At 42.2% G+C, this 21,783-nt stretch overlaps 1 protein-coding gene across 4 annotated transcripts in view; it reads right to left on the reverse strand.

Moving 5' to 3' along the window:
• The window catches only part of pax7a (paired box 7a), a 45,495-nt gene extending 29,984 nt beyond the window's left edge, over positions 1-15,511 (reverse strand). For 2 of the 4 annotated variants that reach the window (XM_080460917.1, XM_080460919.1), the window contains exons 1-4: positions 14,955-15,511; positions 13,534-13,769; positions 12,577-12,706; positions 12,020-12,148 (exon numbers count right to left, since the gene is read on the reverse strand). In XM_080460917.1, the coding sequence (XP_080317043.1) occupies positions 12,020-12,148; positions 12,577-12,706; positions 13,534-13,769; positions 14,955-15,042 (583 nt within the window). In that variant the 5' untranslated portion in view covers positions 15,043-15,511. Of the gene's footprint in view, positions 1-12,019; positions 12,149-12,561; positions 12,707-13,533; positions 13,770-14,954 lie in introns of all 4 variants that reach the window. The other 2 variants (XM_080460916.1, XM_080460918.1) reach the window with 2 other exon arrangements.
• Positions 15,512-21,783: the final 6,272 nt, after the last annotated feature.

The following is a 21,783-nucleotide window of genomic DNA, read 5'->3' on the forward strand; positions in this document are numbered from 1 at the left end:
CTTCAACAACAGGGCGTCCACTGGGCCTCCCGGCCTTTTCAGCCCAGAGAGACGAGCTCCTCGGGGGGCCATTAGAGCATGAATAGAGGCCTGACAGCCCTGTGCAGCTCCGCAGGGCATCCATAAACGCTGACATATTGACTCCCCATGCCTCTGCGCTGCCTGAGTGTGAAAGCGTGAAGGGCTTGGAGGGTGGGACGCTTTTTCTTTATTTTACTACTGACTAAACCTGGCATATTAGCGGCAATATAAATGTTTGCTCTTTTTTCTTTTTTTTGAAACGCACTTTGTTTCAATAAAAATCCAAACACTGTCCGTCTCCGGTGTCCTGCTCAGGTTCAGTCGGATAAGAATTGGGTTTGGATGTTGAAGAAATATACTTTAAAAACTGCAAAGTATTTTACGGTGTGCACATTTTGATGCAAAAATATATTTTTGCACATTATGTCCTTCAGCACAATGGACAAAGCCAGATAACGGGGGGGGGGGGGGGGGGGGGGGGATAACAGAGCCACATGGGCCCTGAAAGCGCAGACCAAACGTGAACCTTGTTAGGAAAAGTGCAGCCACCTCTCACTTCCCGCCACGACTGAGCTCTGCACAGGCTTTTCTCCTCTGTGGAGCAGAATGTCAGAAAGTCTTTTGCTAATTGAGGTCACAGTGAAAAGTAATGAAATTAACAGAGAGCACAAGAAAGTAAAAAAAAAAAAAAGGGAAAAAAGAGGAGCCATGAGGGTCTTTGCCAAATGGCAGAGCCACAGTCCCCCAGCAAAAAGCTCTTAAAAAAACCTACGCAGGAAATCAAACAGTTACGTCTCAGGGCTATGAGCCGAGGTCTCCTGGAGGAACAAATCATTTTCTCAACAAAGCCAAAGAGAGATTACTGGGCACAGTATAGGAATGCACAGCGGACATTTTTATGTGCCCGGGGAAGTTTCCTAATTTTCTGGACAAGGATGGGCAGCAAATATTGTGGAAAAGTTTGTGTGATATAGAGGACACAAGTGAGGGGTGTGGGGGTGGGGGGGTGGGGGGGTTGATTAAAGACAGAAACTTCAGGAAAACACTCAAAATACTTCATTAACACACAGGGGGTTTCTACTTTTCCAAGTGTGTTGTATTATCATGTCCTTTCAGCAGCTGATTAAAATGTTTAAATGGGACTTCACTCCTGTATTATTCCTGTACGCGCCGACAATGGCTCGTCTTTATAATGGAAACTAACATAAACAGAGGAGTTTGTTTTGAAACCTCAGAGAAATGGCTCTAATCTTCAAGCGATGTGTGAAATCCTGAATTACAATTTCAAAAAGACTATCACGCTCCACTGTATTATAGTCCACTGACATTTAGCGGATTGTAAGTAAACAAACTGTTACCAAAGAGCTTCTTTATATACAACAATTTAATGAATATTTCCTGTAAAGAGGCTTTTTTTTTTTTTCTGGGCACACTAAAGCATGTCAGTGCTTGGCATTAATTTCTGAGATCCGTCCATATTGAGGGGTTGTAATGTTCACAGTAGAAAAGCTTTTTATACTCAGACTACATATTCCCCAAGGAGAGAATGACTGACGATGCAGAAATAAGCCCATTAGTTGAAAATAGGGGACAACATTTTGAAGTTGTTATTTTGTCGGATAGGACAGGAGCTCCTCCCCACTGTTTGGACAACCGCTTTCACGTTTTAACTTTGTACAGAAACAAAAAAAAACCCCCAAAAAAAAAAGGAGAGAAAAACACATTTCTGATTTGAAACACTGAGGGAACATGTTTATTGTCTTTGTGGATGTGGGTGGTGGGGGGGAAGGGGTGGGGGTGGGGGGTGGGTGCACAATTAAAACAAATGAATATTTCAGTGGTGAAGCCGATCAAGAGCATAAAATGCGTAATGTTCTGGCCCTAAGTAGCATAGGCTAATGGCGATTTTTAAACTAGCAGACCATGGTCAATGTCTCTCATTCATCACTGAGGGAGAGCGCGGCCACACTGCGCTAAACATAATTACTGTTACACATTATGTGGGCCATTCCTGTATTGTAATAAAATTAGCCAGAAATGCTTTTTGTCTTTTCTAATGCCGCGCCATGGTAACCAGCGGACGGCCATAATGCAACACACTGTCCCGATCTGTGCCAGCTGTCAGAGTTTGACAACCTTAGCTGGCAAGGCGAATTGGGGGAAACTACATTTCTTTCAATAAATTACGTGGCTCTGACCTGCTGCACAATTTAACATGGGCGTAATAAAGCTTGAGATGTCCCGATGTACTGTACACTCATTTTTTTTTCCTGACCCTTTTATTGTTTCGCAAAGTAACAATGGCTTAATCGCCACGACGCACATCTAATTCTGTCAAAGGTACTGCTTAATATTAGACTGTCCCTCTTAAAATTCTACCCCTGACAGGCAGAAAATTCAATTGGACTCAAGCATGTATTCTATAAACGTAACAAGGGAGGGCATAAGACGCTATTTGAATGTTGTGGAAAACAACAGCTTTTCACAGAAAGTTTAATATAGTTAAATCCTGATTGTTTATTTTAGAAATGATGCCAAAGAACGATGATCAAATCAGAAAAAAAAAAAAAAATGCCTTTCAAAATCAACAAAAATGGATCCTATTCGTGCAATGTGACCTATAAATCCAGACTGGGGAAAAACATTGTGGCTTCAGTCACTAACTGTCCTCTCAACAGTGATATTTACTTTATAATTACTGATGAACTTTTCACGAATTCACGGTACTTTGCCATTGTGCGACACTATCTGCACGCCAGCAACAACGTTTATGTTGTCGGGTAGATAACTTATTAGGTGAAATGACTACAATTTATGAAATTACATGGTTAATTAAATGCTGCTTAGAGCTGAAACGACTATAAACCGTCTGCCCCTGTTGGCAGTTCACCTCGTCAAGACAAAAGAAAAAGAACTCACAGAAACATTCTGTCCCACGGGCTTCTGGGCAAATATGGAAATCTCACCGGTCGACATTCGTTCTGTACGCTGTGTGATCGCCTCACGCCACCAAAGCTCAGCATTACTTTACTGCATGTCGACGTTGTTATTGGTGCTTTTGCACAAAACGTGCCATTGTCTGCAGAGGTCACGGGGTTTGTTAATTAGACTTGTTTATTGCAGCTAAATGACTTGTGATGAGCACAGAACAGCTCTTTTTCTTTCCTTTTTCAGGAGCAAAGACAGCAAGAGGACATCCCAAAGTAATTAAAGGAGAATTCTGTCCAATAACAAACACCAGAGGTTTTTTTTTTTTCCCCCATTAAAACCTTAGAAACTAATCTCCCCTGCTGGGAACACTTGTCTCTCCTCGTGGCATGGCCAGGAATCAGTAGTGAGAGATAAATAAATGGCCTTTAAAAAAAACAAAACATTGGCCTTCTTGTCAGGACATATACCCACTCAACAGCAGCAACAGTCCACATGTCAACTCATTCTCTTCCCATTTCCTCTGCTCTCTTCGCTGAGACACTCCGGTCTAATGAAGTGGAGGTCGCCGCAAATCCCACCGGGCCTCAGCAGAGCTCTGTCAACCCCGGAGCGCCGGACAGCCCCGCCACCGTCCTCCGTCCAAGGCAATACTCACCAATCAGGATTCATTACAACTCTGCGAATGAACTGCCCAATGCGGCTGCAAACACTCAACTGGCCCGGGAAGAAATAGGCCTCCCAGAGACCGACCCCCCCCCCCCCCCCCCCCCCCCCCCCACCCCCTTCAAACTTAATTGGATTGCCAATACGACCCACAGACGTTTGAGAAGTGGAGAAGAAAAAACAACAACAATGGAGCAGAAAATAAATACTCCAAAGCCACACTGATGACTCCACTTGGTAAACTAACACAGTATTGATCGTCTTCTCTCCTCCTTTTTTTTTTTCTCTCTCTGTTTGTTTAGAAAAGCCTCATCCCTGCTAATAGCTGTTTGAGAGTGTAATCTCTCCCTTGTCCTCCCCCTCCTCTCCTCCCCTCCACATTCCCCATTCTGTGGCTCCTTTCAGCCCGACTCAAATAGTTTAGGTTCAGTGTCGCACTGGGGTATGGGGCATGGGACCGGGGACCGATTGTTTGCTAATGTTGACACCTGCCAGAGCGGGCTGGGTCTATTTGGGGCCCGCCAAGCTGTAAACTGGATGCTCCCCCTCTTTAGCCAGATTAAGTGTGGGTTGCTGGGGTCACAAATCACTGGACTCCCTCTGATGTTGTGAGGCACCGAGCCAGAGACTGAGAGGACTGAAAAGGGAAAGCTGGAGAGGGAGGGACAGAGGAGGGAAGAGGGATAAAGACTGACAGTCTATTGTCTGCTGAAAAGGAGGGGAATAATGTATCTTCTTGAGTGTGCATAACCAGTGTGCCCCATTCAAAGAAAACAACAACAAAAAACAACCCAAAACAATTAAAAAAATATCCATATATCAACAGGCGATATACCTTATCTTTTTATATCACTGCTCTTATGCTGATCTTTTTCCATGATGGACAAATAATCTTTTTCAAACGTGCATTTTCTAATAAATTAGTATTCAAAAAACAGTCTTCATGAAGTAGATTATCTGATGAAAGTTACTTAAACACAATAAGTGCACATGAAAATGGAGGCATATACAGTTCCTCTATTAGTAGAATCAACGCACAAGTTATCTCCTTACTGACTCATATATCTTCTTTTATTTTCTTTTTTTAAACACATATAGTGCAAAGCCCCAGTGAAAACCAGTGGCTATGACAGACAGTGACACCCCCCCCCCCCCCCCCCCTCCCCCGCCCCACCTCCCCCTCTCTCCTCCCTCCTTTCACTTTGCAGATGTACATTAATGCAGAAAAGGCAGAGATCTGAGCTGCAGCAGAAGCACCCTGTCTCCCTTTAAAACTGCTGCTGTCCAGCCTGATCGTGTCAGTTTGAAGGACCCCATTCAAAAGTATTCATGCATCTGCCTTTGAGGCACAATGGCAGCTAGTTTATAAACTGTCTGCCCGGGCACCCAAAGGCTTTAGTTCGTATTGTTTTCGTCCCCTTAATAAACTTTTTGGAGGAGTTCATCAACTTGCCTGAATGGCCCATGCAGCAAGTCTCAAGACAGAAAATAACAGAAGGGCCTTTTCTCCTCCCTCTTCTTTCTCTCTTCCTTTTCTAGTGGCTGTTCATCTAACAATGGTGAGAGGAGGCTGTCAGACATCACAGGGGTTTTTTTTTTTTGGTAATACAAAAAAAAAAAAGTATTCAAAAAAAAAAGAGAGAGAGAAAGGAAAAAAGAAAATACGTCTACTTAAAATGGGAGCAGAAGACAATCGTATTCTTTTTTTTTAACTTTGCAAAGAAGCTACAGGCTCGCTCACATTACAGTTGAGTAAGTTAATTCAAATGCAAAATAACAGTTCTAAATATACATTTACTTGTGAATGTAATCATATATAAAAGTAGTTGTGTCAGAAACTGGAGTTTATTATCCCCATACATTTGAAATGTTTCTATTTCTGTATTTAAACCCTATTAAAAGTGCCCTTAAAATATTATTTTTTCCATTTGTTTTAATCTGCAAACTGAGATTTTCTGACACCTGTTAGACAGGCAGAAGCTCCAGAAATGATGGGATGCAATAAAATGTAATTTTGGGTGTAAGCCATTAATCCACTCTTATACCTTTAAACTCTGTGGAGGGAAAAAAAAAAATTAGCCAAACTTAAAAGTCTTTAATAGATGTCTGTTCTAATTAATTTCATACCCAATTAAAACAGGGCTACAGTCCATGCATGCTGGCCTGTTTAGCCCGCTGGATGGCCGTAATTGAAGTAATAGCGGAAAAAAAGGGGGCTGCTTAGAAATAAAGGCCCGCAGCGGTCCAATTCAACAACATCACCATCCAACTGCGCGCACCCCCCCTCCCCTCCCTCTCTTCTTCCCCTCTCTCTCTCTCTCTCTCTCCCTCCACCACCATCTGACCCAAAAAGGCCTTATTGGCTGCCCCGGACCAACCACCTACTGTTTCCCACCGATGCACTCGGTGCGTTTTAACACCCTAATTAGATGTGACAAGTTCAACGAGCTGGTTTCAGAGGAGGAAAAGCTGGTCAGGTTATGATTTCCGAGTCAGACTCACAGGGGAATCTGTGGACAGCTGATTCCTGTCAGCCTCATTCATCTTCTTCCAGCCAATTAAACATTAATGCTAACAAAGCGCAGGCAATTTGGGAGGGACGCTTAAAGCGCGTAAAGTGGAGCTGTGAGCGTTTAGGGCCCCGTTAACAGGGCTGCTGCTCAGGCTCATAATAATAATAATAATAATAATAATAATAATAATAATAATAATAATAATAATACTCAATAGTTTTAACCCTTTATCAGTCAATTTTAATGTTTATATTTGTTCAACGTCCCTTCCTCTTTTTCTCAAACCACTTAGAAATGAATAAAAAACGAATAAATATTTTCTATAAACATTAACATAAGTGTTAAAAGTGAAGGATTTCCTAAATTTGTCAAAATGACAACGCATTCCGCTTTTTTGTGTCGCTTATGTTTGAAATGTTTTACGCGCACAATTAAATGTCTTAACTTGAAAATAGGAAAAACTACCGTCAGCACATTTCTGCACGGTGCACATAATCACTTTTAAACAGTGCGTCTCAGTCATGTTCAGGATTTATGTATCTATTTATGTATAAGTAACACGTTATATTGGAGTAACGTTGTGAACATTAATCGATGCAGACTTGCAGTGTGGAGTTTATCCAATTTAAAGATAATTGTGGTGAGTTTTACACCATCACAGATTTTATTTTTCTCCCCCATGTGACTTCAAGAATTACAAACGTAAAACAAACTTTACTGTTTACTTCTACGGGTTTATAAAACTATTGACATTATCTAATCATATTTTTAAATATATAAAAGCGAATGAGCTGTGGAAACACAAAAGTTTTAAAAGTTTGAAGATCCCCCCACCTGTTGACGTGAATCTAAGACGCGCATGTGTCTTGACAGGAGGGAGAGGAGGAGGACAAGGGAGGGAAGTCCAACTTGAGCGAAGAAAGAAGATGAGAAATGGAGATTTTCTATTTATTTTGGAGCCGAGCCCTGCAGGCAGCGCGCAGGATCCCGGAGCCCCAGAGTGAAAATTGGCGGAATAAAACACAGACAGAAATGAGAGACGCGCTGAAGCGCCCTACTGTTGTGACAGGATACCTGGAGGGCAGCGCTTCCTCTTTAATTTGTCTCGTATGGTTTGAGACCCCCAACCAGACATCCAATCCTCCGAGTCTGCGTAAGCCTACTGGATTTAATTCTCGATGGTGAAATTATATGCTATAATTAAATATCATATTTAAAAAAAAAAAAAAAAAAGCAGAAGAGATGCTCGGTGGCAAAGAGGCACCTTATCGACCGGGTCTTCCTCTGCTCTGCTGTTATCACATTAATAATAACAACATCTAAAATGAGCCTATCAGCATTTGTAGGGGAAATTGCAAGCTAAACAAAGGGCACCTATGGGCTTACAGCTTACATTCTGATATTTCGGAGCAGGAAATGTTAACCTTGAAATGCTGCTATCTGCGTCTAACAATGTCTGATCATAACCCCATAAATGAGGGGAGAAATTGAATCCTTTTAAGTTATTAAGCAGGAAAGGATTATAAACTCGTCTTTATAAATGAGCTAGAAATCCCCATGTCTTCCTCTGTACACTTTTAAATTTCCCACAAGAAGCTGGAGAGGGAAGATTGCCCCTTTTCAAGAGCCCCACAAGAGATGGAAAAACCATTTTTGTGCCCAGATAGGAAGTCGTCCCACATGGTAAGCGCCACTTTAATTAATAGACAGCCTTGAGAGGTATCACTGTCAGCCGGGATAATGGTGACAGAGAGCCGGTGTTTGTGCTTCCATGAATATTTCTCATGTGATCAAAGTCAAATGCCAGCACAGAATGAATTTAAGCCTACTCCATTTTTTTCCTCTTCCTCATATTTGAAGCCGACACTTAAAGCTCCTGACACTGAAATGTCTCGCCGGTTTTTGGTAGGCCTACAAAGCCTAAACTGCCCTCCCTTGAATGTGAAGCAGCGCTCATTACTTTGGTGTTATTTTTTTTTTTTAACTCACGTTACCTGCCGGAACCAACGGGCTCATTAGTTCCGATGGTTGAAGCAGCGCGACTTCATCAAGTCTCGCGATAAGTCATTAAATAACAAATTACGCCATAATGTCGGAATTACAAAGGGTTTAATTTTTTTTTTAAATAGTTACCCCATATATTTCTGAATCTACATTTAGCAGATCGCGTTAGCTAAAATTAAATATATTTATTTATTTAAATCCACATTTTATTTTAGACTGGGAAACCGTTACTAAGCAACCCAGTCGTTACTAAGCAACGGTTACCTAACAACCAAGCCCATCGCCGTTAGAGCTAGCTAAACCAGCTAATTATGCTCCATAAGTATTAATTCTATATTTTAACAGGTTTTGAGCTCCAAATAAAGCAAATTGTTCCTTAGACCTGCTACTGTGCCACTTTAAATTACAATTACCAATTAACTGGCAAAGGCCTTTTATTAAAATAATTTTAATTCTAAATGCAGCACGGTAAAAAAAAACAGAAATATTAAAACAAATGTAATATTTCATATGGCTTTTGAATTTTAAATTCAATCACTATTACAAGAATGTTTTGCTTTAATAATAATAATAATAATAATAGTAAAAATAATATTGATAATAATGACAATAATAATAATATGGATGGCGTCTTTCAGCTTCTGCCCCCTTTATATGAAATGTAGGCCTACCGATGTAAATTCCAGTGAAATGTGGCTTGAGTGGCTGCGGGGACAGGGGAGGTTAATCCGAGTTTAATGCAGTGAAGCACAGCGCAGGGTCTGGGCTATGATGGGTATGTTATCTCTGCCCAACATTTGGGTCTCCCTCAATTTCCACCCAGCCAAATAGCTGCGAGAAAGTGCAGATGGAGTCACTCTCAATGCCTGAGGAAAAAACGTTATTAATAGCTAAATAACTTCCCCATACTTTCACTGAATCTCTCTCACACACTGTTCCAGATGGATTTGTTTGAAGTGGTCTCTCGCTTCATTCCCCTGTCCTTCTCATTCAGCACGGCTTTAGACCCGAAATATAGCTACATTATATTACCATACACTTAGAGACTGGGTGTGTGCGTCTGTGTGCGCGCAATTTGTGGAGGAAAAAAAAAAAAAAAGCATGGAGATGGCAGCTATTCACAATGTGCTCCACTATGGACAGAAACTACTTCTTTTTTTTAATTTTTGGGGGGGGGGGGGGGGGGGGGGCTGGTTTGTGTCTGTAGGTAAACAGTTAAAGGCTACAGCGCCAGGAGTGAAAGGAAAAGGCGCATCTGGCTTGCGTTTAAATGAGAAATCTCGTTGAGTAACAGAAGAGGAACTGAAAATAGTTTAAAGTGCGAAACCACAGTTTGCGCAAGGCTTTCTCCCGCCACACTCCTGACCTGGATTGGGCTGTCTGACTTCTTCACGCCGCCCCGCTGCTCTGCCACTTTCCCTCCCAGATGCTCGGGAATAATCCCACCTGGCATCTGTTTAATTAGACTGAGGACCTGCAGGTAATCCTGCGATTTGCTGAAGTGTCCATCGCCTGTCTGCAGCGCGTCTGACGGTCACTTTGGATGCGCCAGCGTGGCAGACGGACGCCGGACAGCGCATTCACCCTCTGGCGCAAAATCTAAAAATAAGGCACCAACATTTGAGCAGAGGTGGCGCAGCTTTTACGCAGCTTCTCCTGTGCGCAATGAAACATGAGCATCGGACGTTACTGCGCACAACTGGTTTCTGCACACTGTGTGTAAAACCCGGATCTCCGCTCGGCTGTACGCGCACGGCAAACAATTATTAGAATTAAAATTCTTAAAAAAAAAGAAGGACCCAATACAGCAGCGTGAAAAAAGTGGGGCAATTTTCTCAAGAGTTGTATTTGGATTACTTTCCGCTGCATCCTTTCTCTGAAATAACACTTGACTCCTACACCATCAAAAATAAAATGTACATTAATGTAATACGGTAAGGAGTTTAAACGCACGTTCAATAAAGATAGATTAAAGCTGGGATAAATCCGTGATGTAACCTCTGAGAAAATCAAATACGCAGACCTAATAAACAAATAGATAAATAAATAAAGTCTTAAAATCTGGATAAGTAAACGAAAAAAAAAAATCTCATGAATTTTGTGCCCAGGGCGAGCCACTGTGAGCTCCGCTCTGAGATGAAAGTGAAAAGAAATAAAAGGCTCCATTTAATCTGCTTTAAAACCCTTCTCCACATAAGGGCTGTGCTTCAAACTCGGAGAGTGAGGGGCTGATTGGGGATAAATACATTTCTTACCATGCCTGCGAGCTATTACACCCGGCACGAACACAGCCACCTATTCAGCAACCATCGTTTCCAGTGCTTACTCTAATAAGTATTAACATTATTAAATGCCATCCGGATGCTGGTAGTCGAAACTGCATTACGCACACGGCGCGTCTCTTTTTATAGCACCGTAATTCAATCCCAATTTAAAAACACAAGCAGCGAATGGGAAAAAAAAAACCCGACAACAACAACAAAAACCACTATATGGATATTTTGCACCAACAGGAGAAAGTCAGCGCGAGATAATGTAGTTTACACTTTACAAGACAGAAACATCACATTGCCCAGCAAACATGCGCCTCGGCCGTGCGTAAAAAGCACAATATACCCGAAAAACGTTGGTCATTTGCAGCCAGCAGGGTTTACAACCCACCTATATGAGCACTGGGGATATTTGCAAGCAAATGGTGACATTTTTCTGGTAACATTAATTCGTGGTGTGACAGAGAAAAGAGACCGTTTTCACGCTATCAACTGATTCTTCTCCAACGGGCCATTATATAAAATTACAAAACTATCTACCAGCGGGGCGTACTGAATAATTCATCTCCTTTTATGTCTCGTCGTGCCCTTTGTCCAAAGTTTTCTCTCTCTTTTACCAGATTTTTGAATGAGAATGGACGGGGCCCTTTACCCTCCGCTAGAACGCCGCCCTGCTTTCCAGGATTTGCTTTTGTACCTCGGACTCTTCACTTTAGAAACGCATCAATGGAGGGGGAGGTTTGAGCTCCTGAAGTTCATCTTCAAGTTTGAAAATTTAGAGGAAAAAAAATAACAACTTTTAAAACCCCTCATATTAAAACATTTGATCAGAAAAACAGCAGCACCAAATGCAAGTAAATCGAACAATGAAATCAAAGGTTCTCATAAAAAGCCAGCTTTCATTTCAAATTACCACCATATAAAAATGCTCACATTTCAAAATGGGTTAATTTACATGTGTCATTTTTGTCATCGTCTTGAAATCTAAAATCATAAAACATTGCTGCAAAAACATTATAAAGGCTCCATGACAGGAGACACCAAAACCCATTTAAGGCTTTCTTAAAGCTTGATTGAGAAACAGTGACAGTGACTACCTGCATCACTTTATCTCTCCCCCCCCCCCCCCCACCCCGAGCAGCATTGCTAATAAAGCAAATAATAATATGAACATTGATTTCCACTTTAACTGACAAGTGGTGAAATGTCAGTGAACTGACATCGATTGTGAAATGGGTCAACTGTCAGCTGTCGTTTAGGGGTCGTTAGAGGAGTGAATGAATGAGGAGGAATTCGCTACACAAATTAATTTTCTGCAGTTAAATACCTTCTGCCAAGGCTCTCATAAATAATTGAGTGAATGAACAACTGCTGGCTCGGAGTTAAAAGCAGGGAAATAAACGCTCTGCGTTCCTGCTGCAGCTCGGAAGTGGGACAATTTCCCAGGAGGACGCAGAGTTTACAACATTGGTTTCCTGCTCGCAAGGCTGCAATTTACTCATAATAGTAATAATAATAATAATAATAATAATAATAATAATAACAATAATTTAAAGTTTCAGACATATACAAAAGGGCCATATATAAATGGATATATACTTTCTGCAGTTAACTTACATTTATCACCGAGGATGCCATCGATGCTATGCTTTGTTTTCTTTTCTCCATCTTCATCCTTCTTATCACAGTCATCCTCGTCATCTTTTTTGCCAAATCGGGCCCTCAAAACGCGGCTGATGGAGCTCACTAATGGCAACAAAAAGGTAAATGGGTGATTAGCCCTAAAACCCATAAAAGAACCATAATAATCCTATCATACATTCTTTATTTTTTTTTTTTTAGAAAAACAAAATAGCACAGAAAAAAGTTTGACAAGACATTATAAAGGAGCAAAAAATAAATAATAGATAATAAAAAAAAATTTACAAATACAAATAAACCACTGAGCACAAAAGCCACATTTCTACAGGAATGTGTGTGTGTTTTTTATTTTTTTTAATTTTCTGGGTCAAACAGCTATATGTGCATGTGCTTCACAGCAGCAAATTTATTATCAGTAACTGCGGCTTAAAACATGTTGGATTCAAAGTGGCGCTCATTCAGAAGTGATGCTGCAGTGTTCGGCTCGTAGTAAGAAAAAAAAAAGAAGTGCAGCTTACCAGATGAAGCCTCACCTGAAGGAACCGTGCTTCTGTCGCACACCCCGTCCTTCAGCAGCTTATCCCGGATCTCCCAGCTGAACATACCCGGGTTCTCTCTCTTGTACTCCTCGATCCGCTTTTCCACGTCAGGAGTTGCCACCTGCTTTAAGTTTGAAATGGTGTAAAAAAAAGGAGGGCAAAAGACAAGAGGGGCAAAAATAAGGAATGTCAGTTTGGACTGGGATTAATTTCTCAATGACAGAAATATAGACATCAAAGGCTAATATGAGAAATAAGTGGCGGAGAAAAAACAACTTAAAATTAGTTTGCAGGAATATTAAAGGATATTATGAAATATAAATAATAAGAACTATTAAAATGACTATCGAAATATTCACACCAAAATAAGATAAAACCGATAAAATGATTATTAACGTAAGAGTTACAGCGTATTGACACCGTTTCAAACAAAGAAAAATATGTTGGGAGTTCAGCTGGACGTGCAAAACAAATAAAATCAAAACATATAAGAATAAATAATTCTGAAAATGTACTGTGGGATTGAGATTATATGTGTTGTAATTGGTCCAATTTAAATGCAACTGAATAAAATAAATATAAATTTTTTTTTTTAAATAAATAGCATAATATATAGAAATCAGAAAGGTAATGAATCTAGATTCTTTTATTTTTAGCATCGAAAATTACAATATATTTTCTTTCTAATCTTTCTTGATAATTTCATAAAACAATATTACTGAGCTGCGCGTGTCATTTACAACCTAGGAGACATGAACAGCAGGTAAACGATGATTATCATTGCATTTTGAATATTAGACATTATTTCGGTAGTAAACAATAACCCAAACGTGACAATTGAGTTCACGCAGGTGTCACGCGCCTCGTGCCACGCCCCCCCCCCCACCCTATCCAGCCCACGGCCTCGTGCTGCTGCTGTGACCCACTCCCGCGGACCCCCGCTCCACTCACCCTGGGCTTGCTGCCTCCGATGGCCCCCGGACGGATGGAGCCGGTCTCCTGGTACCGGCACAGGATCTTGGAGACGCAGCCGTGAGAGACCCGCAGTTGTCGCGAGATTACGCAGGGCCGGATGCCGTGGTGCGCCATCTCCACGATCTTGTGTCGGATGTGATTTGGCAGCGGCCTCCCGTTGATGAAGACTCCGCCAAGCTGGTTCACCCTACCCTGGCCCAGAGGGGTGGACACTGCGCCACAATAAACAACAACAGGCTCAACACACCAACAACAACAACAACAACAACAAAATAACAACCACACGCCACGTCCGCGGATTTTATTCCCTCCAGGGAGAAATAAAGTTACAATTCGCCCTCATCACTTTATGGAATAGCGGCATGTTTGCTATGTTACTGACTTTTAATGGGAGGCAGTTTACGCACATTATCATATTATACATTTTCAAGTGAGCGTCGCGCCTAATTCCCGCAGCCCGAGTCGGGCTGACAGGATGGATCCGAGGCCACTTCAGGATCCAATTTCACATTCAAGAGACACTAAAGAGGCTGACACGTCCCACCTTGATTATTCCTAGTCATGCTGTACAAATATTGATGTGATCCTTTGAGCCATCTCTTTGCTGTGTGTATTATTGCCATTTCCAGCAGCAGGACACTCGAACAAATCCCGCAGCTCGAGTAACTTGCGAGCTACGTGGTTTTCGTGTGTTTCAGTCCAGGACACTTGAGCACGCGCCGGGCGTAATGGGAAAACCGTTCCCATAAATGCATGCAAATACAAAATGATCTTTTTTCCGCCCATATGTTCAGGCGACTCGAGTGTGGTGGGCAATCAAAGTTAAGACAAATTAACAATTAGATTGCTTTTTTCGGATGTATAGCCTATATATAAATTTCTATATATTTTTATTTTCAAATAAAAATGCGAACTAAAATTCACCAACAACAACATACGATTTTTTTTTTGGGTTATATCTAAATGTTTTGTAAAATGTAATTTAAAGTTGTTAATGGCTTTAAAAAACATTTTTTCTAAATCAAAACCAAAAATTAGAAAAACCTCATTAACTGCACGAAAATTAAAGATGGATAATTTCTTCTTGATAAATAAAATCCAGGTTGAAAAAATTCTAAAGGTAAAATCTCCACACAGTCACACGTGTGTAGGATAATTTCAGGACTGTGGACTGACTTTTCAAACAAAAAACTGCGACCATAATTCACTTTTTTTAACCTCCACTTGAGGATAAGCTTAATCATGCCTGACTGGAGGTCGTTATTGGTTCACCCACCTTTTTATACCGCCCAGCATGGAGCCGGTAACAAACTGTGCAGTGTGACAGAGTTTTCTCAGCTCAAGTTCAAACATCAAAACGGCTCATGTTGTTGTTGTTGTTGTTGTTGTTTTCTTACCTTCCAGGGGAAAGCCGGTCCGGGGGTAGTTCTGGCCCGGTGCAGGGCGCACCATCCGAGGGACCGTTCCGGGTAAAGTAGCCATCATCGAGCTACCGTAGTTAGAACACAACACCGGGGTTGTGTTCAAACCTCTCAGAAAGTCCGATCCCAACCCCCCAAAAAAGGCCACAAAACGCACAAAAAATAATAAAAAAAAAGAAATAGAAAAATAAAAAAAGGAAAAAGATGCCGAGCTTGTTGTCAAATCCCAATCCCAAGCGGAGAAACTGGACGAGCCCTTCTTCCACCGGGGGAGAAATAAAAGTGATGCTTTCCTCCTGACGTGCCAAAATGAAAAATTAATGCAGCGACACAAACAAGAATAAAAAAAAAAAAAACAACAACAACCTTTATAAGTTTGCAGAATGAAGAAGTTGCACTTAAAGTATCTGCGCTGGCGGTGTTATTCTTTTTCCATTGGTGTAGTTTGGGTTCAGTAGAATGTCTGCTGGCTGCTTGGAAGTAGTTTAAGTGGCCAACTTTCGTGCGCGTCGTAGGAGGAGACAGCCGAGCGCTCCCATAGGCTCCCTGCCCCTTCTTTTATGGATGAAAAAGAGTGGGTTTAGCCAGGAGCCGGCCGACCAATCACAGCCACACATTCCACTTTTAATACACTGCTGTCTCTCTCATAAGAGCTAATACTCCCTTCAAAAAAAAAAAAAAAAAAAAAGCAGTTCAAAATGTTAATATATCTAAATGTTATTTCAAATCCCATCTTTGCAAAAAAAATCAGGCCCGCACCCATGACATTCATCTGCTAAAACCTGTGGAATATTAATATTTTAAAAAGGTTTTTTCTTTTTCTATTTTGAGGGAAACTGAAGAAATAAAATGTATGTGGAATTAAAATAATAAGCGTAGGTGACAACAAAGATTTGGTAAATTATAAATGGGAATATTTACGATTTTCTATACAAAAGCACATTTATTAAATGATCAATTAATTTCCCTTTGTTTGATGAAGCTAAAATCGACCCAAAGTTGCTCCTCTGCAGATGAACCACACGCTGCGTTTCGTTAGGATCAGATAAATAAATAAGATAAAACCTGACTGCGTGTTTTGTGACTGGATAAAGTGCGTCAAGCAGCCGCGCCTGCGTGGCGAAGGTTTGACCACAAGTTGCGTTTGGCTTGTTAACCTTTCAATTACGTAAATGTGCGCAGCGTGAACATCTAAATCGCTCCTATAGCTTTTGTGGTAATTACAACATATTTGGATCGACCCACTATTGATGACAACAGGTTGGCTCGCCCCGGACGCGCAGGAGTAATTGCATAAAGGTAATTGTTCAGAAGAAGGGAAGAAAAGGAAAAAATAAATAAAGCGCTGCCATTAAAGTCCAATAGAAAGCGCACATATGGCAGGAAAAGAAGAGGTGCATGTGTCAACTCTGTGGGCCCACCGTGCATATAAAATTGTGTGACAATTGCCGTGGAAAACACTCCTGGTGGAAGGCAATTTCACAAATAATTTTAGCAACAATTAGGGAGTGTGGAGGGGTGAAATGGCGATTTCACATGCAGATGTGCCGGTGGGAAGGATCTGGTACCCTGCCGAATAGCTCTGACCCTCACTCTCCCGCTTTGGTTTGCTTCACATGGGACAGAGAGGCACAAAGAGACCGGCTCTCCCTCCTGGGAAGGCGCAAAGAGCACTGGATTAAGTCAAGCATCAATCATGTGAAATCCAAACAGCAGCACATTTCTCCATTGGAAAACATTATTTTTTTTTTCTTCCTCCCAGTAATGGAGCACCTCTGTGGATCACAGAGACACGGGAATAATCCACATCTTCCTCCAGATATCAGTGCTCCAGCAGCATCAGATCCTCTGTTGTCCTGATCAGTACCAGCCTCAGATTAAATTGCTATGGAAGCCAAAAACAAAGCAGCACGCAGAGGAATCCTCAACATACACATTCAGCTGCACACAGTGAGTCTTTAAATCACAACATTTTGGTTTGCATAACTGAAGATGGCTGAAACTTACCTTGTTTTTTCAGTTCTTTAGTCTTTTCTCTTTTTTTTGAAGACTTAAAAGGAGATATAAAACAACTGCAGCCGCATGAAAAAACAACCGTGAAGCCACAAAACTAATTCATAAAGCTTATATACCGTTTTTGTTTTATTTGTTACACTTTTCTATTGATGTAATAACATTTTCTATCATCACTTTGCAATTTTCACAACATTACAAACTAAAGTTTCTCATAAAGACAATCCAACAATAAGAGGAATGTCCAACTATTTTTAATCTTTTTATTTCTTTATCACGACAGTTTCCTATTATCTCCAGTCCGACATCTCGAAGCAAAACCGTGATCATAATTAGTGCCGTTTTTCAAAATACAACATAACCAAGGACAATCCAGTGTGGGCTCCGTGAACAATAAACACCAACACAACACACCAAGTCTGCAGCCACTCGTCCAGCGGTGGACTTTAGCTTTTCACCAGTTTAATTCCAGCTTTCGGAGATGAAACCAACTGCACTGATCTTATCACACTCAAAACTTTTACAAAACATTCATGCACATTTCCGAGGCTTCGTTAGGAAACAGAAACACGCCACAGAAAGTTATTCAAGGATATTTCAACTATAAAGTCAACATAAAATGTAGGAAAGCACTGTGCTGAGGAAACTCACACGTTTCATCGTTTCAAGATCAAATTGGATCGATTTCTCACAAGATTTTGGTAAAAGATTTGTTACTTGGTCATGAAAAAAACTGTCTGACTATCTATTGCACCTTGAATACGACTTTATAACAGCATTGGCCATATAATTCAACATTTGCATACGTTTTATGTGTACAATGCTTCGCTCAGATATATTTTTGGATTAGATTATGTTTTTAAGTTAAACGCATCAATCAGGTGGACTGGAAGAGACAAAACAACACCAGCAGCAGCAAATCCAGCAGAACAATGTGAACATTTAAATACAGAACGTAGGAGTATTAGTTTGAGAGAAACCAGGAAAAGAAAAGCAGAAGTTCCCCCGTTATGGCCGCAAAACGTTTGAAGGTTGATTTTGTCCTCTGGTGGAAGACGATTGTATCATGCTAGTTGATGTATGTCTTTTTTTTTTTTTAAAAAAAGGACAAAAGTGGCTTTCCTGTGAGATTTAAACTCTTGTCTTAATGTGTGTTTGCATGTGTCCTCGTCACACCCTGAACTCCACTTCGCCTGCTTGTTTCTGCAGGCTTCAGCTCGGCGTCTGGCTCATATAAGCAACTCTGTCACTTAAGTTTCCTCTCAGCTGCAGCAGACAGAAAAACACTTCCTCTCTCTCGTGATACTGTCTCCAATCTTATCTTGATCAGGGCCGCGCTTCAAACACTTTCCTACATAGCCTCTCATTATTTGCGTTATGGCAATTACCAAAGTTTCTTTTTTGCTTGTAGGTGAACACTTTCCTCCTCCCCCTCCGCCCTCTTCTATCTATTTTCTCTGCACAGTGTTTAGCTTTTCACACTGAGGAGCACAAAGGAGAGAGGAGAGAGAGAGAGAGAGAGAGAGAGAGAGAGAGAGAGAGAGAGAGAGAGAGAGAGCACCTCTGATGAGAGACATCGCCTGTTGAAGTTTTATGATTTTCGGAGGTGAACAATGGCAAGAAGGGAAGGTTTGGTGTTTTAACTTAATACATTTTCTTGACAAAAAAACTGTGAAATATAGTTTATATTAAAATTCTACCTCTCCAAACATCCCATCCACTCTCTTAAAGAGACCGTTAAGACACCTGCTCTACATTAAATACAATAATAGAAACAAGAAGTAACTTTTTCTGATTCCAGGTTTGGGGCCTGTTGGGAAACGGTGAAGAAAGTAGAGCTTAGATCCTAAACAAACCCAGAACATCGTCCAGCACACAGACAAATCCCCCCCTCCCCCCCCTTTTTCTGAACCCTGCTGGCCTAAACTGTAAAAAAGCAAAAAGAAACGTATAAATCTGATTTCATTATTTCCTGAAGCATTTTTCCAAAGCATCTGTATGTTAATGCTGAGGGAGATCGGGCCTCCTCTCCACTGACAATTGAGCAGATGTGGCTAAAAATAAATCTTACATCTGTGAAAGTCCTCACTACACGAACCCTAATCTGTGCTTCACCGCCGCTGAACAGAATCTTCCCGCGTATAAAACATTTGTCACCGTGATAAACCGCAACCTGGAGTCTGGAGTAGGAAGTTGTTCGGCACAAGACGGAACCATGTGTCCATTCATGGCTTCCCCTCCGCAGGATGTTCCCCGATGCCGCGGTCTGCTGTTTGAATAGTGACACACGCTCCGCACCTCCACCGCTGCCTCCATCAGTTGTTGAGACATTTTCACATCTGCTCGGAATTATCCGAATGTGTAATCACTTCCTTATGGGAATTATTTGATCGCGATAGAGAGCGAGCGTATAAAATGTGCTCTTAGGAGGAGACTGGTGAGAAGCTTACTATGTGTTGTAAGTGTAATTAAAGAAAGCCGAGTTGAGATATTCATCTCATTATGCGTGGCGCTGGGCGGAGCCCGGAACAGGCATGCAGGGTCTGACAAGGTGATCTGTGGGTAATAAGGAGAGCCGGGGAGGCAGGAATCTCCTCATTTGGAACAAGTTAGCCGGCACGTGAACCTCGCCTGAAATCTCACCGCGTGGGCTCCACCTCGCCAGTTTTCCAAACACCGTTAGAAAGTTTAAAAAAAAAAGACGGGAAAGGGCAGCTGCCTCGGAAAAGGTGATAAATTATATATCGAGCAGGAATATTTCAGAGCTGTTGACTCTTTTTCAGATAATCTTGTGAATCTTTTTAACGTTTTAAATGAGAAGAATTATTGGAGTTAAACTCTGGATGGAACTGGATTTGAATCGCCAATCCTTCAACTTCGAAGTTTCTCGATGTGACGTGTGCCGCTCACCGCACGATGTGTGGCGGCGGAGCAGGTGAAGAAAACAACATGTGTTATGTCGACATCCGAGTCCGCCGTCTGAGTTACGAGTCATGGAGAAATCTATAACTCAAGTGGTGATCAAAGACAGCGAAGGGCCACTTAGAGAGGGCAGCTCTCCCCGGACGTCCCGGCCGATCAGAGGCCTGGACGAGGACACGTGGGAAACGAAAAGAGAAGAAAGACCACTGAGGCTCCGCCCACACCACAGGTCATGATGCTCGATTCAGATTTTTTTTTTTACGTGATCATTTCAAACGTGACCTGCAGTGTGAACGTGATGGGACCGGATCGGATGTTTTTTCGGGCCTCAGAGGTCAGAAGACGACGTGAAGTCACGACGAGCAGAACGCTATTTACACATGACACGCCGGTCAGCACCAGGGGTTGCCAGATGTGACTCACTGTTTCCAGCACAAACAAGGTAAAACCCAAACACCTCAATAAAAACCAGCCAAGATCTCAGCCTGTGTAGGAATCATGTTAAAACTATTATATGTGTGATAAAGAACACAACATAAACACACAAATGCACCAAATAAACAAAGTTAAAAGATAAGAGAGTTTGGCTTCCCAATTAAAGACGTGTTTGTTTAACTACGAGCGACAGAATCGAGACAAGATGAGGAGGAAAGAAGAAGAATCAGGAAAAAGAGAGCAGAGCTTCTAAGATTCTGGCGGAGCCGCTTCCTCCAGCGCTGAACCGCGACGTCAGTCGATTTAGAAAAATATCAGAATTGTTACCACATATGAACGAGTTCTGGGTCGGGTGGAAAAACATCGGAATTGGCGTTTAAACACGGAAACCAAACGGGTCTGATGCGAGTCACCGAGTAAAGAATCAGAATCGGGTCTCATTTCCTGCCGTGTGAACGAGGCCTGAGTCGTCTTTGGCCCCGGCTTCGAAGGAGAGCGTTGCCGACGTGCTGTGCAGGAACCACAGGGAGGTGGTGGTAGAGGGGTGGAGGGGTGGGGGGGGGTGGGGGGGGCTGACATCACACAAGCAGGCGGTCTCAGCTGGATGGGTGCAGGTGGGTGCAGGAGGGTGGCAGCGGCGGGCTGGGGGTTGATCTGTGACAGAGTGGGTGACATCCTGTCACTGCTCATTATAGTGTGAATTCTGTTTATCCTCAGCAACACCTTCACTTGGCACCGAGAAGTGACGTGACGCGCCCGATGGAGGTCCGCAGGAGACGGAGGCGAGAGTGTTGAGACCCGACCGAGCGCAGGGGGGAAACGGGACCGAGGGTCTGGAGTGACGAAGTGAGAGCGATCTCACACTTTTGAGGGCAGGGTGGGAACAAAGGGGCAGAAAACACAAGGCACATGACAAACCGCTGATGAGGACTGTTGTCTCTCGCTCCTTTATCCTCCCTGAACAATATGTTTACAGACCTGTTGTCAGCATATCCCGCGGCTCTTATCACCCCACAGCAGAGCTCACCTGCCCTCCGCTGTTTAACGCCACAGACCCACCAAAAGGAAGCGCTTCCCTCTCCGTTTTTCTGTCGTACGAAATCACCCCCTCCACTTCAAATACACCCCGTCCGTTTAGCATTTGTTTATGTAAGGATGTCATGAGAGTTTAACGCCATGCCTGCTACTCCGAGTTTTTGCATAAACAAGGTACCATGTCACAGCCAACCGCTGATCTCGTGTCTTTGATGATTTGCCTCAGACCGGCACAAAACGCATTGAGATAATGCAACATTTTTAATGGTGTATAACTTGTCATGGCCGCCCACGATGTCCCCGAGATAAGGTTGCTCCTGGTTTCGTGTCAGTATCCTCACAGAAGGGGCATCTTTACAGTCGCACGCGGAGAAATCTATCTCTGCGTTGCTACTGGGTG

Source organism: Lipophrys pholis (assembly GCF_963383615.2).
Source record: "Lipophrys pholis genome assembly, chromosome: 4".
Classification (NCBI taxonomy): Eukaryota; Metazoa; Chordata; class Actinopteri; order Blenniiformes; family Blenniidae; genus Lipophrys; species Lipophrys pholis.